Source organism: Callithrix jacchus, chromosome 6 (assembly GCF_049354715.1).
Source record: "Callithrix jacchus isolate 240 chromosome 6, calJac240_pri, whole genome shotgun sequence".
Lineage (NCBI taxonomy): Eukaryota > Metazoa > Chordata > Mammalia > Primates > Cebidae > Callithrix > Callithrix jacchus.
The window spans coordinates 25,086,007-25,102,422 of NC_133507.1; the positions used below are offsets into that span (position 1 = coordinate 25,086,007).

The window sequence follows — 16,416 nt, forward strand, 5'->3', positions numbered from 1 at the left end:
CATTTTTCCAATCCAGTCTATTATCAATGGGCATTTGGGTTTATTCCAGGTCTTTGCTGTTGCAAACAGTGCTGCAATGAACATTCGTGTACATGTGTCCTTATAGTAGAACGATTTATAGTCTTTTGGATATATACCCAGTAATGGGATTGCTGGGTCAAATGGAATTTCTATTTCTAAGGCCTTGAGGAATCGCCACACTGTCTTCCACAATGGTTGAACTAATTTACACTCCCACCAACAGTGTAAAAGTGTTCCTTTTTCTCCACATCCTCTCCAGCATCTGTTGTCTCCAGATTTTTTAATGATCGCCATTCTAACTGGCGTGAGATGGTATCTCAATGTGGTTTTGATTTGCATCTCTCTGATGACCAGTGACGATGAGCATTTTTTCATATGATTGTTGGCCTCATATATGTCTTCTTTCGTAAAGTGTCTGTTCATATCCTTTGCCCACTTTTGAATGGGCTTGTTTGTTTTTTTTCCTGTAAATCTGTTTTAGTTCTTTGTAAATTCTGGATATCAGCCCTTTGTCAGACGGGTAAACTGCAAAAATTTTTTCCCATTGTGTTGGTTGCCGATCCACTCTAGTGACTGTTTCTTTTGCCGTGCAGAAGCTGTGGAGTTTCATTAGGTCCCATTTGTCTATTTTGGCTTTTGTTGCCAATGCTTTTGGTGTTTTGTTCATGAAGTCCCTGCCTACTCCTATGTCCAGGATAGCTTTGCCTAGATTTCCTTCTAGGGTTTTTATCGTGCCAGGTCTTACATTTAAGTCTTTAATCCATCTGGAGTTAATTTTAGTGTGAGGTGTCAGGAAGGGGTCCAGTTTCGCTTTCTGCACATGGCTAGCCAGTTTTCCCAACACCATTTGTTAAACAGGGAATCCTTTCCCCATTGCTTGTTTTTGTCAGGTTTATCAAAGATTGTATAGTTGTAGATATGTTGTGTTGCCTCCGGTGCCTCTGTTTTGTTCCATTGGTCTGTATCTCTGTTTTGGTACCAGTACCATGCTGTTTTGATTACTGTAGCCTTGTAGTATAGTTTGAAATCCGGTAGTGTGATGCCCCCTGCTGTGTTCTTTTTACTTAGAATTGACTTGGCTATGCGGGCTCTCTTTTGGTTCCATATGAAGTTCATGGTGTTTTTTTCCAGTTCTGTGAAGAAAGTCAATGGTAGCTTGATGGGGATAGCATTGATTCTGTAAATTACTTTGGGCAGTATAGCCATTTTCATGATATTAATTCTTCCTAACCATGAACATGTAATGTTTCTCTATCTGTTTGTGTCCTCTCTGATTTCGTTGAGCAGTGGTTTGTAGTTCTCCTTGAAGAGGTCCCTTACATTCCTTGTGAGTTGTATTCCAAGGTCTTTTATTCTTTTTGTAGCAATTGCGAATGGCAGTTTGTTCTTGATTTGGCTCTCTTTAAGTCTGTTATTGGTGTAGAGGAAGGCTTGTGATTTTTGCACATTGATTTTATATCCTGAGACTTTGCTGAAGTTGCTTATCAGTTTCAGGAGTTTTTGGGCTGAGGCGATGGGGTCTTCTAGGTATACTATCATGTCGTCTGCAAATAGAGACAATTTGGCTTCCACCTTTCCTATTTGAATACCCTTTATTTCTTTTTCTTGCCCGATTTCTCCGGCTAGAACTTCCAGTACTATATTGAATAGGAGTGGTGAAAGAGGGCATCCTTGTCTAGTGCCAGATTTCCAAGGGGATGCTTCCAGTTTTTGCCCATTCAGTATGATATTGGCTGTTGGTTTGTCATAAATAGCTTTTATTACTTTGAGATACGTTCCATCGATACCGAGTTTATTGAGGGTTTTTAGCATAAAGGGCTGTTGAATTTTGTCAAATGCCTTCTCTGCGTCAATTGAGATAATCATGTGGTTTTTGTTTTTGGTTCTGTTTATGTGGTGAATTACGTTGATAGACTTGCGTATGTTGAACCAGCCTGGCATCCCCGGGATGAATCCTACTTGATCATGATGAATAAGTTTTTTGATTTGCTGTTGCAATCGGCTTGCCAATATTTTATTGAAGATTTTTGCATCTATGTTCATCATGGATATTGGCCTGAAGTTTTCTTTTCTTTTTGGGTCTCTGCTGGGTTTTGGTATCAGAATGATGTTGGTCTCATAAAATAATTTGGGAAGGATTCCCTCTTTTTGGATTGTTTGAAATAGTTTCAGAAGGAATGGTACCAGCTCCTCTTTGTGTGTCTGGTAGAATTCGTCTGTGAACCCGTCTGGACCTGGGCTTTTTTTGAGTGGTAGGCTCTTAATTGCTGCCTCGACTTCTGACCTTGTTATTGGTCTATTCATAGTTTCAGCTTCCTCCTGGTTTAGGCTTGGGAGGACACAGGAGTCCAGGAATTTATCCATTTCTTCCAGGTTTACTAGTTTATGTGCATAGAGTTGTTTGTAATATTCTCTGATGATGGTTTGAATTTCTGTGGAGTCTGTGGTGATTTCCCCTTTATCATTTTTTATTGCATCTATTTGGTTGTTCTCTCTTTTCTTTTTAATCAGTCTGGCTAGTGGTCTGTCTATTTTGTTGATCTTTTCAAAAAACCAGCTCTTGGATTTATTGATTTTTTGAAGGGGTTTTCGTGTCTCAATCTCCTTCAGTTCAGCTCTGATCTTAGTTATTTCTTTTCTTCTGCTGGGTTTTGAATTTTTTGATCTTGCTCCTCTAGCTCTTTCAATTTTGACGATAGGATGTCAATTTTGGATCTCTCCATTCTCCTCATATGAGCACTTATTGCTATATACTTTCCTCTAGAGACTGCTTTAAATGTGTCCCAGAGGTTCTGGCACGTTGTGTCTTCGTTCTCATTGGTTTCAAAGAACTTCTTTATTTCTGTCTTCTTTTCATTGTTTACCCAGTCAACATTCAAGAGCCAGTTGTTCAGTTTCCATGAAGCTGTGCGGTTCTGGGTTGGTTTCTGAATTCTGACTTCTAACTTGATTGCACTATGGTCTGAGAGGCTGTTCGTTATGATTTCAGTTGTTTTGCATTTGGTGAGCAGTGCTTTACTTCCAATTATGTGGTCAACTTTAGAGTAGGTGTGATGTGGTGCTGAGAAGAATGTGTATTCTGTGGATTTGTGGTGGAGAGTTCTGTAAATGTCTGTCAGGTTTGCTTGCTCCAGGTCTGAGTTCAAGCCCTGGATATCCTTGTTGATTTTCTGTCTGGTTGATCTGTGTAATATTGACAGTGGAGTATTAAAGTCTCCCACTATCATTGTATGGGAGTCTAAGTCTCTTTGTAAGTCATTAAGAACGTGCCTTATGTATCTGGGTGCTACTGCATTGGGTCCATATATGTTCAGGATCATTAGCTCTTCTTGTTGTATCGATCCTTTTACCATTATGTAATGGCCTTCTTTGTCTCTTTTGATCTTTGTTGCTTTAAAGTCTATTTTATCAGAGATAAGAATTGCAACTCCTGCTTTCTTTTGCTCTCCATTTGCTTGGTAAATCTTCCTCCATCCCTTTATTTTGAGCCTTTGTGTGTCCTTGCATGTGAGATGGGTTTCCTGGATACAGCACACTGATGGGTTTTGGATTTTTATCCAATTTTCCAGTCTGTGTCTTTTGATTGGTGCATTTAGTCCATTTACATTTAGGGTTAATATTGTTATGTGTGAATTTGATATGGCCATTTTGATGCTAGCTGGCTGTTTTGCCCATTAGTTGTTGTAGATTTTTCATTATGTTGATGCTCTTTAGGATTTAGTGTGATTTTGGAATGGCTGGTACTGGTTGTTTTTTTCTATGTGTAGTGCCTCTTTCAGGAGCTCTTGTAAAGCAGGCCTGGTGGTAACAAAATCTCTGAGTACTTGCTTGTTCGCAAAGGATATTATTTTTCCTTCACTTCTGAAGCTCAGTTTGGCTGGATATGATATTCTGGGTTGAAAGTTATTTTCTTTAAGAATGTTCAATATTGGCCCCCACTCTCTTCTGGCTTGTAGTGTTTCTGCTGAGAGATCTTCTGTGAGTCTTATGGACTTCCCTTTGTGGGTGATCCGACCTTTCTCTCTGGCTGCCCTTAGTATTTTCTCCTATTTCAACCTTGTTGAATCTGACGATTATGTGCCTTGGGGTTGCTCTTCTTGTGGAATATCTTTGTGGTGTTCTCTGTATTTCCTGCATTTGAGTGTTGGCCTGTCTTGCTAGGTGGGGGAAATTTTCCTGGATGATGTCCTGAAGAGTATTTTCCCACTTGGATTCATTCTCTTTGTCCCCTCCCTTCTGGTACACCTATCAAACGTAGGTTCGGTCTTTTCACATAGTCCCACATTTCTTGGAGACTTTATTCATTCCTTTTTTCGCTTTTTTTTCTAATCTTGGTTTCTTGTTTTATTTCATTGAGTTGGTCTTCGACTTCAGATATTCTTTCTTCTGCTTGGTCAATTCGGCTATTGAAACTTGTGCATGCTTCGCGAAGTTCTCGTATTGTGTTTTTCAGTTTTTTTAATTCATTCATATTCCTCTCTAAGTTATCCATTCTTGTTATATTTCCCCATATCTTTTTTCAGGTTCCTTAGTTTCTTTGCATTGATTTAATACATGTTCTTTTAGCTCACAAAAATTTCTCATTATCCACCTTCTGAAGTCTCATTCCATCATTTCATCACAGTCATTCTCCGTCCAGCTTTGTTCCCTTGCTGGTGAGGAGTTTAGGTCCTTTCTAGGAGGCAAGGTGTTCTGGTTTCGGGTGTTTTCCTCCTTATTTCGCTGGTTTCTTCCCATCTTTGTGGATTTATCTGCTTGTCGTCTGCGTAGTTGCTGACTTTTCGATTGGGTCTCTGAGTGGACACCCAGATTGTTGATGATGAAGTATTTCTGTTACTTGGTTTTCCTTCTACCAGTCTAGCCCCTTCACTGTACAACTGCTGAGGTCCACTCCATGCCATGCTTGTCTGGGGTGCACCTGTAACAGCTGTGGCACAGTGAGGGATGCTACCAGTTTCTTTTTCTGCTATCTTTGTCCCAGGATGATGCCTGCCAAATGTCAGTCTTTTGGATATAGAGGGGTCAGGGAGCTGCTTGAGGAGATAGTCTGTACTTTATAGGATCTCAATTGCTGAGCTGTGAGCTCTGTTGTTCATTCAGGGCTGTTAGGCTGCTATGTTTGATTCTGCTGCAACAGAGCTCATTAATAAAACCTTTGTTTCTCAAATGCTCTGTGTTGGGGGGTTTGGGCTTTATTTTTGGATGTCTGCTGAGGTGTCCTGCTTAGCTAGGAGGCAGAGTAGCCACAGTTTGCCTGCCGAGGCTCCGCCCTGCTGTTGTGTGGTTCACCCTGTTGCTGCAGGCTCTGCTGTTCTGCTGTGGGCTCTGCCACGCCCTGTGGTGGAGTCTCTTCATTGTAGTGGGTTGCCTCGGCAATGGCAGGCTGCGTCAGTAGTGGGCGTGTATCTCAGTTGGGACGGGTTGCCTCGGCAACGGCTGGCTGCATCAGCAGTGGGCGTGTATCTCAGTTGGGGCGGGTTGCCTCGGTAATGGTGGATGCCCCTCCCCCACAGAGCGTCTTGGACCGTCTGCCTGTGGATTGTTTGAAATCGTGGTTTTGTTTGTCCCACTGGGCTACCCCAAACGCTCTGTCCCTGCAATCCCCTGGGCTGGCCCCCTGTCCAAGTCTCGTTTAGTCTCAAGTCCAGCCCTCTCAAGTCTCAGGTTGCCAGTTCAACAGGTCACCCGGACAAGCACGCCCTATGGGGAGCACTGTGGGGGGCCGGCCGCCGCCACCCCGGCTGCCAGCTTTGCCAGACAGTCGTACTGCCTGGCGTTCCGGTTCTCCTTTATACTTGGGAGTTTCCCCGTTCCGTGGACAACAAAGATTAGTCTGGAAATGCAGCTCTGACTCACCTCTCTGCGGATTCAAGGAGAGCTCCAATCCTGGGTTGTTCTCCCAGCGCCATCTTGAGTCCTCCACCATCAGGTATATTTAATAAATAAGTGTTGTCTTAAACTTACCAGATAGGGAAAAAAAAAATGCTTCTCAGGGAAAGGAAAGCAGAAGAATGTGATTTCACTTCCTCAATGTCAAATAGACAGTATAAGACACAAGAATCCCTAGCTTGTCTTGAGCGGGGACATGGGACCTAGCTGAGCCAGATTAGGAAGCTTAGTGTTGACACTGGAAGAATGTGGAATGAATGAAAGCATTTAATGTAAGCAGTCAGTGTCTCCCACATTTACTAGAAAGCAGTATTCTATAATACAGTGCTTGTTACTTCGAAAGTCAGTCTTGGCTGTGTCATATCCTAGTGTGTGTCTTTGGACTAGTGGCTAAAAACCTTCTATGTCACAGTTTTCTCCATTTATAGAGTGAGGGTAATAATCCTGACCTACCTAGTTCAAAGGGTGGTTGTAAAAAGAGAATGTTGGTGATTACCCCTGGGAAACTAAAAAAACATGATCCAGATACCAGGCTGCCTTAATCAGATATCATCATATGCTAAGAATAGAAGCCCACTTAGATTAGCTCAGGACAAAAGGGAGTCACTGGATGGACATGTGGGTATTTAAGGGAATTTAAGCCTAAGCAGGCCTTGAGGGCCTGGAGCCAGGAATCAGAAAATGAGGAACACAGGATACTTATTCCCATTTAAATGCATAGTTTATGATCTGTCCTTCTCCTTTCTTATCGAATTCATTCTTCTTTGCTGTGGGAATTGGCTTGCTTTGCTTCAACATGTATCTTTAAAAGAAATGGCCAGTCAAATCCCAGATCGATATGAGTTCTTAGCTCCAGCTCTTTTGTTGCAATTCCAAATTCCTAGGAAAGATTGACCTGGTGTGAACCAGATGTTTGCCTCTGGATAGTCAGCTGTTGCCAAGGGGGCTGGTCACATGTACAAATCTGGCCACCCTTTTGGCAAAGACTAAGTCTAGGCTGACATGCTAAGGTGTCTTCTGCTAATTAACGCTTGTTAATTTTGTGAAACATCATTGTTTTATAGAATTTAAGGGAATCAAGAGTTAGCTAGCCAGCACATTCAGTCCCTAGAGAATGCATCCTGCTCTCTTAGATACTTTTCTTTAGTTAGTTTCAAAGAGTCAGATACAGAGAAAATTAGCCATGGCTGGAGGAAGAAGAGGTGATGTAATTTTATAATTGATGTTCCTTCCTATGGCCAGATGGAGGATACAGTCCTCATTTCAACAGAGAAAAGTCATCTGGCCTGGCACAGTGCTCCATGCCTGTAATCCCAGCACTTTGGGAGGCCGAGGCAGGGAGATTGCCTAAGCCCAGGAGGCCAGGACCAGCATGAGCAACATAGCTAAATGGTCTCTAGAAAAAATTAGTTGGGCATAGTGGTGCATGCCTGTAGTCCTAGCTACCTGGCAGGCTGAGGTGGGAGGATCACCTGAGCTCTGGAGGTTGAGGCTGCAGTGAGCTGCAGTCATGCCACTTCACTCTATCCTGAGCGACAGAGTAAGACCCTGACTGAAGAAAAAGTCATCCAGTTTTAGTCTTCTTCAGTTTGACTTGCTTCTGTGAGTGTAACCTGGTTTAATTTTGCTAAGACAACAAAAATGTGGATGCAATATAGGATTTTGGAATGTTTCACAGCAAAATAATACAACTAATGTCATAAGAATGTTTGTTAATTATATTCTATTTGTTCCCTACCTACTTCCAAAAATGATTTAAGGAAATTTATAAAGGCCAAAAGCATAAACAGTAAAATACAAAAGTCAAATAGCAAAAAGAGGAGAAATGAAAGAAATTCTATTTAAAAATCCTGGCTGAATCTGTAGTTACCATCCATTTAAAAAAATCTTCTCAATCTGATAAAAGAAAATGACATTTTGTTATTTTAATTTGCCTATTCATTCAGAAGGCTGAATATATTTTCATATGTTTATTAGTAGTGGTTTTCAGCAGGGGATGATTTTATACCCGGGGGACATTTGACAATACCTGGACACTTTTTTTTGATTGTTATAACTGGCTAGAGGGGGCTGATGGCGATGATGATGGAGGTGGTGCACAAGCTCAGAAATCCTGGTTTATTAGCTATTTGTGTTTTTTTCTGTGGACTGCTTGCTGATTGTCTTTTTGTTGGAAACTCTTCATATTTTAGAGATGTTTTCCTTTGTTTATGGTATATATTACCAACATTTTCCTTATTTGATATTCTGTTTTTGATGTGCTGGAGAATTAAAAAATTTTAAAGTAGAAAAAAAAAATCCTGGCTGATAATTTATCAATAATATTTGTAGAAAAAAATAAAGCTAGATTTCTAACTTAAACCATTCATCTAAATAAATCCCAAATTTAACAAATACTTTAAAATATGACTGCTAATCTATAAAGGAACTAGGAAAATACATTTAAGTATTCATCCGTTCTCAGGGCAGAGTGGGAAAGCATTTCTAAGCCCATTAATAAAGAAAGAAACCTTAAGGAGACATATTCATAGAGATGACTACATAAAAATGTAAAACTTTTTGACTTTACAAAGCACCAAAGGCAAAATGAAATGGGAAAAATATTTCCATCAGAAATCACAAAGAGCTAATAATTTCACTATGAAGTTTAATAGTTTTATCTGCTGAAAATAATAGAAAGACAAAAATGACAATGGATAAATAAAAGATATAAAACAAGACATTTTTGAAGAATTAATACAGAAAGCAAATATATATGAAAAGATATTAAGCAATAAAAAGAAAATGCAGGCTGGGTGAGGTAGCTCATGCCTGTAATTCCAGCAATTTGGGAGGCTAAGGTGGGAGAATCACTTGAGGTTAGGAGTTTGAGACCAGCCTGGCCAACATGGTGAAACCCAATCTCTACTAAAAATACAAAAAAAAAAAAAAAAAAAATTAGCCGAGTGGTGATAGGTGCCTGTAATCCCAGCTACTCAGGAGGCTGAGGCAGGAGAATCACTTGAATCTGGGATGTCCAGCCTGGATGACAAAGCAAGACTCTACTAAACTGATTAGAAAAAAAAAGAACTAGAAAATTATAATTGAGGGCAATTTTGCAATATTTTGAATAGTCCATAAAATGTGCATAACTTTGGACTCAGAAATTTTATTTCCAGAAAGAAGTCCTTGGTAAATAATGAAGATTTGTGTGAAGATTTAGATACAAAGATCTATGTTATTTATTCTTTTGTCAAGCAGAAACTATTTCCAACATTTTTAGAATGACTATTTATTACTTTCATAATACAAAAAAATATAAAACTATATATGGTTTTTTTTTTTGAGACAGAGTCTCACTCTGTTGCTCAGGCTGAAGTGCAGTGGCATGATCTTGGCTCACTGCAACCTTCGCCTTCCAGGTTCAGGCAGTTCTCCTGCCTCAGTCTCATGAGTAACTGAGACTATAGGCATGTGCACCACACTTGGTTAATTTTTGTGTTTTTTGTAGAGATGGGGTTTCACCATTTTGGCCAGGCTGGTCTTAAACTCCTGACCCCAGGTAATCCACCTTTGTCGGCCTCCCAAAGTACTGGGATTACAGACGTGAGCCACCATGCCAGGCTGCTATATTGCTTTTTTGTATCTGTTTTCTTTAATTATGAAGTTTACATATCAAAACTAGATTTTTGATGAGTAAAGTCACACTATTCTCAACCAGTATCTTGCTTCAGAAATATCTGGTGGGAAGAAACAGTAATTTAGTAAAAAGACCAATAAGTCATCAGTATTCGTACAAGTACTTTTTATTGTGAGAGCACCTGAGGGCATTTACTTAGAATTTATTTGCTTTTTTGTACACAGAATTTGAATAAGCTGTGTTTTCTGCCATCCATCCTACAGCCAGTTGAAGGCAGGTACTCGGTACCAGTGAAGATATGGGAGGGAGACTGACAGGGGAGGAAAGGCAGATGAATTAAAAACAACAATGACAGGGCGGGTGCTGTGGCTCAGGCATGTAATCCAAGCACTGTGGGAGGCCAAAGTGGGCAGATCATGAGGTCAGGAGATTGGCACAATCCTGGCCAACATGGTGGAACCCCGTCTCTACTAAGAATACAAAAATTAGCTGGGCGTGGTGGCATGCACCTGTAGTACCAGCTACTTGGGAGGCCGAGGCAGGAGAATCGCTTGAACCCAGGAGGCAGAGGTTGCAGTGAGCTGAGATTGAGCCACTGCACTCCAGCCTGGTGACAGAGCAAGACTCCATCTCAAAAAAAAAAAAAAACAATGACAGAGAAACAACCACAAGTGCTCACAGAGCACAGCAGTTTTAGGCTAATATTTTTTTCACATTGAAATGGCTCCTGAAGGCATGGATAACAGTTAAATTTTTATGAAGACTTTGAATCAACTGGAAAAATTTGGTTTCCCTTGTTTTAAAAGGAAAGAGATTAGATAATGCATTTGAAATCTTATATTCAAGATAGTTAAAATAGGGCAAAATTTGGCATCTAAGTCTTGTAAGCTCTAATCATCTGGAAAAAAATACCTGTGTGGATGAGTGATCAGAATAATGACATAATCTCCTGTATAAATCATTATTGCAGAAATCTCTCTGGAATTTCATAGCATACATTCAACTTTGAATTTTTTTTTAAAGGGATTTAGGTGACTCCTAGAGAGTCAAGTAGGGTGTGATCTGATGGGATTCTGGTTTACTTATTTCCCCTTCTAGTCGTCTCTCTCACTGGGTGATGCGCATGTGGCCTTTTCCCTCTGCCCCCAGGACTGCCCTCCAGATGCAGAAGATTTCAGAGCCCAGCAGTGCTCAGCCTACAGTGATGTCCAGTATCAGGGTCATTATTATGAATGGCTTCCAAGATATAATGATCCCGCTGCCCCCTGTGCACTCAAGTGTCATGCACAAGGACAAGATTTGGTGGTGGAGCTGGCACCAAAGGTACTGGATGGAACTCGTTGCAACACGGATTCCTTGGACATGTGTATCAGTGGCATCTGTCAGGTAAGCACACCTGCCTCCCAAGCCCCTGCTTCAGGCATGTGCCATGCCTACTATCAATAAGCACAACACTTTTCTTCGTACTTTTGTTCATTTAGATGAAAGTATTGCTACTGGCTGGGTGTGGTGGCTCACACCTGTAATCCCAGCACTTTAGGAGGCAGAGATGGGAGGATCAATCATTGAGACTAGGAGTTCCAGACCAGCCTGACCAACATGGTGATATCCCATCTCTGCTAAAAATACAAAAATTAGCCAGGCATGGTGGCAGGTGCCTGTAGTCCCAGCTACTCAGGAAGCTGAGCCAAGAGAATCTCTTTAACTTGGCAGGCGGAGGTTGCAGTGAGCTGAGATCACACCACTGCACTCCAGCCTGGGTGACAAAGTGAGACTCTGTCTCAAAAATAAAATAAAAAGGAAATATTGCTATTGATCCTTTTATTATTAAAAATACTTCCTAGAATGTTACTAGCCTTTAAGTCATGTTTCACTTGTTTAAAGTAGTGTAAATTTTTCCCATGTAGATCCAAAAGATTGTAATATAACTTCTTGTGATTCTTCTAGATTAGTGACTCTTTTTCTTTTCTTGAGACAGAGGTCTCATTCTGTCACCCAGCCTGGAAGACAGTGGTGCATTCTCAGCTCACTGCAGGCTCCACCTGCCAGGTTCAAGTGATTCTCTGCTTCAGCCTCCTAAGCAGCTGGGATTACAGGCACCCACCACCATGGCCAGCTATTTTTTGTATTTTTAATACAGACTAAGTTTCATCATGTTGGCCAGACTGGTCTCAAACTCCTGACCTCAGGTGATTTGCCTGCCTTAGCCTCTCAAAGTGCTAGGATTACAGGCATAAGCCACCGCACTGGGCCATAGATTAGCTATTCTCTAACTTGAACATGTGTCAGCCACCTGGCAGACTTGTGATAACAGAGTGTTGGGCTCATCCCCCAGAGTTTCTGATTCAGTAGGTTAGGGATGAGGCTCAAAAATTTGCATTTCTAACAAGTTCCCTGGAGGTACTGAAGCTGTGGATCTAGGGAATACACTTTGAGAACCACTGTTTTGGAAGAGTAATACTGGAGAGTCTCTTATTAAATTAAACTTTCTTGTTAAAATTAATTCATTATTTTGGATCTTTGGGAACAATGACTTACTTACAAAAAACTAATATGAATGTGTTCCAGCAGATTTTTCAGAGTGGTCTCTGCAGATCTGTGACAAGTGTGACTGAGCCATAAACCCCAGTAGCTTGTAATGAGTTTAAGAATTCAAGACGCTTTTGGCTGTGTGCGGTGGCTCACGCCTGTAATCCCAGCACTTTGGAAGGCCAAGGTGGGCAGATCACTTGAGGTCAGGAGTTCGAGACCAGCCTAGCAACATGGTGAAACCCCTGTCTCCACTAAAAATACAACAATTATCTGGGTGTGATGGTATATGCGTGTAATCCCAGCTACTAGGGAGACTGAGGCAGGAGAATCACCTGTACCCTGGAGGTGGAGGTTGCAGTGAGCCAGGTCATGCCACTGCACTCTAGCCTAAGTGATAGAGTGAGACTCCATCTCAAAAAGAAAAAAAAAATTAAAAAGACACTATGACAGGTTGTGAGACAGAGATGGCAGAGAAATGATAGGATTCTACATCTATTCTTTTGATTTTTGACAAATGTTTCTAAAAAATAATGAATGTGTCTAGTATTTCACCTACCCTATTATGCTTATAACAAAACAGTAGTAACAAGAGCAGGCAAGCATCCTGACCACCTACTAACTGTTAGGCACTGCCAGGAGTCTCAGACTCAAAGTGCTCAGAGGTGAACCTTCATCCTGCTTTTCAAACCAGCTTCAACTTTGTTCATCCCTTTATCTAGAAAGTGGCTTCCAGTTGCTCATCCCAAAACTTTGGCATCATTCTCGCTTTTCTTTCAACCCACACATTTGATCCATTGCCAGGTCCTGTCAATTTTCCCTCCAAAGATTTCTTTTAATTTACCACATCTTTCCACCTTTACTAACTTTTCTTGTAGCCTGAGTCTCTATCAGCTGATCTAAACTGTATTAACAGCTTTCTGTTCTGTTCTCCCAGCTCCCCCCATGGTTTCCTCCAGTCTGTTCTTCAAAGAGTAGCCAAAGTGATTATTTTAAAAGGTAATTCAGAGCTTGTCATTCTTGCATCCCCCAAAACCCCTCAATGGCTTTTCCTTGTGTTAATGATGAAATGTAGGATTCTTGCCTGTCTCTTTAGGCTATTCCTGTACTATCCACCTCTCTGCCCTTTTAAAATAAGCTCAATTTATTTTTTAAGAGACAGGGTCTCACTCTGTCACCCAGGCTGGAATACAGTAACATGATCATAGCTCATTGCAGACTAATCCTCCTGGGCTCAAGCGATCCTCCTGCCTCAGCCTCCCACATAGCTGGGACTGCAGGCATGTGTCACCATGCTCACCATGTTTGTTTGATTTTTATAGAGATGGGGTCTTGCTATGTTGCTCAGGCTAGCCTTGAGCCTCCCAAAGTACTGGCATTACAGGTATGAGCTGCCATACCTGGCCTGACTCAAATTTTTAGAGCAATTTTAGATTCACAGCAAAATTTAGTGGAAGGTAGAAGTTTCCCATAGGACCCCCTGGTTCCTTATATGCACAGCCTACCCCACTATCAACATTCCCCACTATAGTAGTACGGTTATTACAGTTGATGAACCTACATTGACACATCATAATCACTCAAAATTCATAGTTTATATTAGGGCTCACTCTTGGTGTTGTAAATTCTGAGTTTGAACAATGTATAATGACATGTATCCACTATTATAGTAATGCAGAGTACTTTCACTGACCTAAAAGTCCTCTATGCTTTGCTCTTCCATCCCTCTCTCCTCCCTAACCCCTGGCAACCATGGATCTTTTTACTGTCTCCATATTTTTGCCTTTTCCCGAATGCCATAGAGTTGGAATCATATAGTATGTAGCCTTTTTGGATTGTCTTCTTTCATGTAGCAATATATCTTACATTTAAGTTTCCTCAGTGTCTTTTCATGGCTTCATAGCTCATTCTTTTTTTTTTTCATTTTAAAAATTTAAGAGAAAAAAATTAATCTAATGCTTCACAAATTAGTGTGTCAGCCTGGCACAGGGGCCATGCTAATCTTCTCTGTCATTCCAATTTTAGTATATGTGCTGCCAAAGCAAGCACAATAGCTCTTTTTTTTTTTTTTTGACAGTCTCACTCTGTCACCCAGGCTGGAGTGCAGTGGCGCGATCTCGGCTCACTGCAACCTCCACCTCCTGGGTTCAAGCAATTCTCCTGCCTCAGCTTCCCTAGTAGCTGGGACTACAGGTGCCCACCACCATGGCTGGCTAAATTTTTGTATTTTTAGTAGAGATAAGGTTTCACTGTGTTAGCCAGGATGGTCTAGATCACCTGACCTCCTGATCCACCCATTTCCCAAAGTGTTGGGATCACAGGCATGAGCCACTGCACCTGGCCACTCATTTCTTTTTAACACTGAATGATACTCTGTTGTCTTGGATGTACTGCAGTTATTTATCCACTCGCCGACTGAAGGACACTTTGGTTGCTCTTTACTTTTGGTAACCAGAAGTAGACTTGGCAAAAAGTCAAAGCTTACCATGTAATTCTTCCATTTTATCAAACTTCTACTGTTCCCCTTTATTGCCACCAGTTAAATTTTGGGTTCTTTGACCAAATGATAATAGTAATCCTTCTCAGTGGGATTATGCTTTTGTTTCCCAAGTTTTTGACAATGATCATGTATTGCTTTTATAATTAAAAAGAATTGTTATTAAAAGCAATTTAGGTTGGCACATTGGCTCTGCCTGTAATCACAACACTGGGAGGCCAAGACTGGAGGATTCCTTGAACCTAGGAGTTCGAGACCAGCCTGAGCAACATGGGGTAACCTTGTTTCTACAGAAAACTTTTTTTTAAATTTTTTATTGGATTTTAGGTTTTGGGGTACATGAGCAGAGCATGCAAGACAGTTGCGAAGGTACACACATGGCAGTGTGCTTTGCTTTTCTTCTCCCCTTCACCCACATTTGGCATTTCTCCCCAGGCTATCCCTCCCCACCTCCCCCTCCCACTGGCCCTCCCCTTTTCCCCCCAATAGACCCCATTGTTTAGTACTCCCGTTTCTGTGTCCATGTGTTCTCTTTTTTCATCAACCACCTATGAGTGAGAATATGCGATGTTTCATTTTCTGTTCCTGTGTCAGTTTGCTGAGGATGATGTTCTCCAGATTCATCCATGTCCCTACAAACGACACGAACTCATCATTTCTGATTGCTGCATAATATTCCATGGTGTATATGTGCCACATTTTTCCAATCCAGTCTATTATCAATGGGCATTTGGGTTGATTCCAAAATGGCAGTATCAAAATGGCAGAAAACTTTTTAAAAAGTTAGCTGGGTAGGGTGGTGCAAGCCTATGGTCCTAGCTACTTGTTACTCTGGATCCTGAGGCAAGAGACTCACTTGAGTCCAGGTGGTCGAGGCTACACTGAGCTGTGATTACACCACTGTATTCTAGCCTGTGATAGGGTGGGACCCTGTTTCTAAAAAAGTAAAAATAAAGAAAAGCAATTTTGTTTGGGGTCAAGGAGAGCATTCTGGATAAGGTGATATTTGGACACTGAGGTTTTGAAAAGTTGAGTGGAAGTTAGATAAACCAAGGTAAGGAAGAGAATGACAAGCAGAAGGGACAGAAATGTAACAGCAGGTGCAGATGTGTTTAAGGGTCCAGGAGTGCATTCTGTAGAATTGAGGTGAGAAAACCCATGGAATAATGCCAGGAGATGAGGCTATCTGTCAAGGTGGAAACTAATCATTAACTTATTCTCAAAGTTGAGAGAGGAACCATTTCATAATTTTATAAAGAATTTGGGCTTGTCTTTAGAAAGGTCATTTCAGTGTCAAGGTGGCAGATTATTTGCAGAGGACAGGATCTAGCCAAACAATATAAGGTCAAGTATGGGATAACAAGAGCTTAAAATAAGGCAAGTGATAGGATGAATGAAGTGTAGACAAATTCTAAAGATTAAAGATGCATTTATTTTTGAGAAAGGGCCTTGCTCTGTTGTCCAGGCTGGAGTGTAATGGTGTGGCTACAGCTCACTGCAGGCTTGAGTTCCTGGGCTCAAGTAATTCTCCTGAATTAGCCCCCACACCACCCCCAAGTAGCTGGGACTATAGGAATGTTCCTCTATGCTGGGATAATTTTTATTTTTTAAATTTTCTGTGGAGATCAAGTCTCACTATGTTTCCCAGGCTGATATTGAGCTCCTGGTTTCAAGCAACCCTCCTACCTTGGCCCCCTACAACACTGGGGTTATAGATGTGAGCCACAGAGCCCAGCCTTGGAAACAGATCTTTAGGACTGAATGTTTGGTTGGATGTGGGGAGTGAAAGAATAATATCTAGATTTCTGATATTGTGACTAAGAAGATAGTGAGACCATTTATCAAGACAAAATATTGAGTG

The 16,416-nt window shown here is 41.1% G+C and overlaps 1 protein-coding gene and 1 non-coding gene across 6 annotated transcripts in view; one reads left to right on the top strand and one right to left on the bottom strand.

The window, feature by feature from the left end:
• Positions 1–16,416, top strand: part of ADAMTSL3 (ADAMTS like 3) — a 454,464-nt gene that overhangs the window by 207,484 nt on the left and 230,564 nt on the right. For all 5 annotated transcript variants that reach the window (XM_035303956.3, XM_035303955.3, XM_035303954.3 and 2 more), the window contains exon 6: positions 10,679–10,915. In XM_035303956.3, the coding sequence (XP_035159847.3) occupies positions 10,679–10,915 (237 nt within the window). The remainder of the gene's footprint in view (positions 1–10,678; positions 10,916–16,416) is intronic.
• On the bottom strand, positions 14,003–14,107 carry LOC118154904 (U6 spliceosomal RNA). Its single transcript, XR_004745156.1, has one exon. It is a non-coding gene; the product is annotated as a U6 spliceosomal RNA (small nuclear RNA).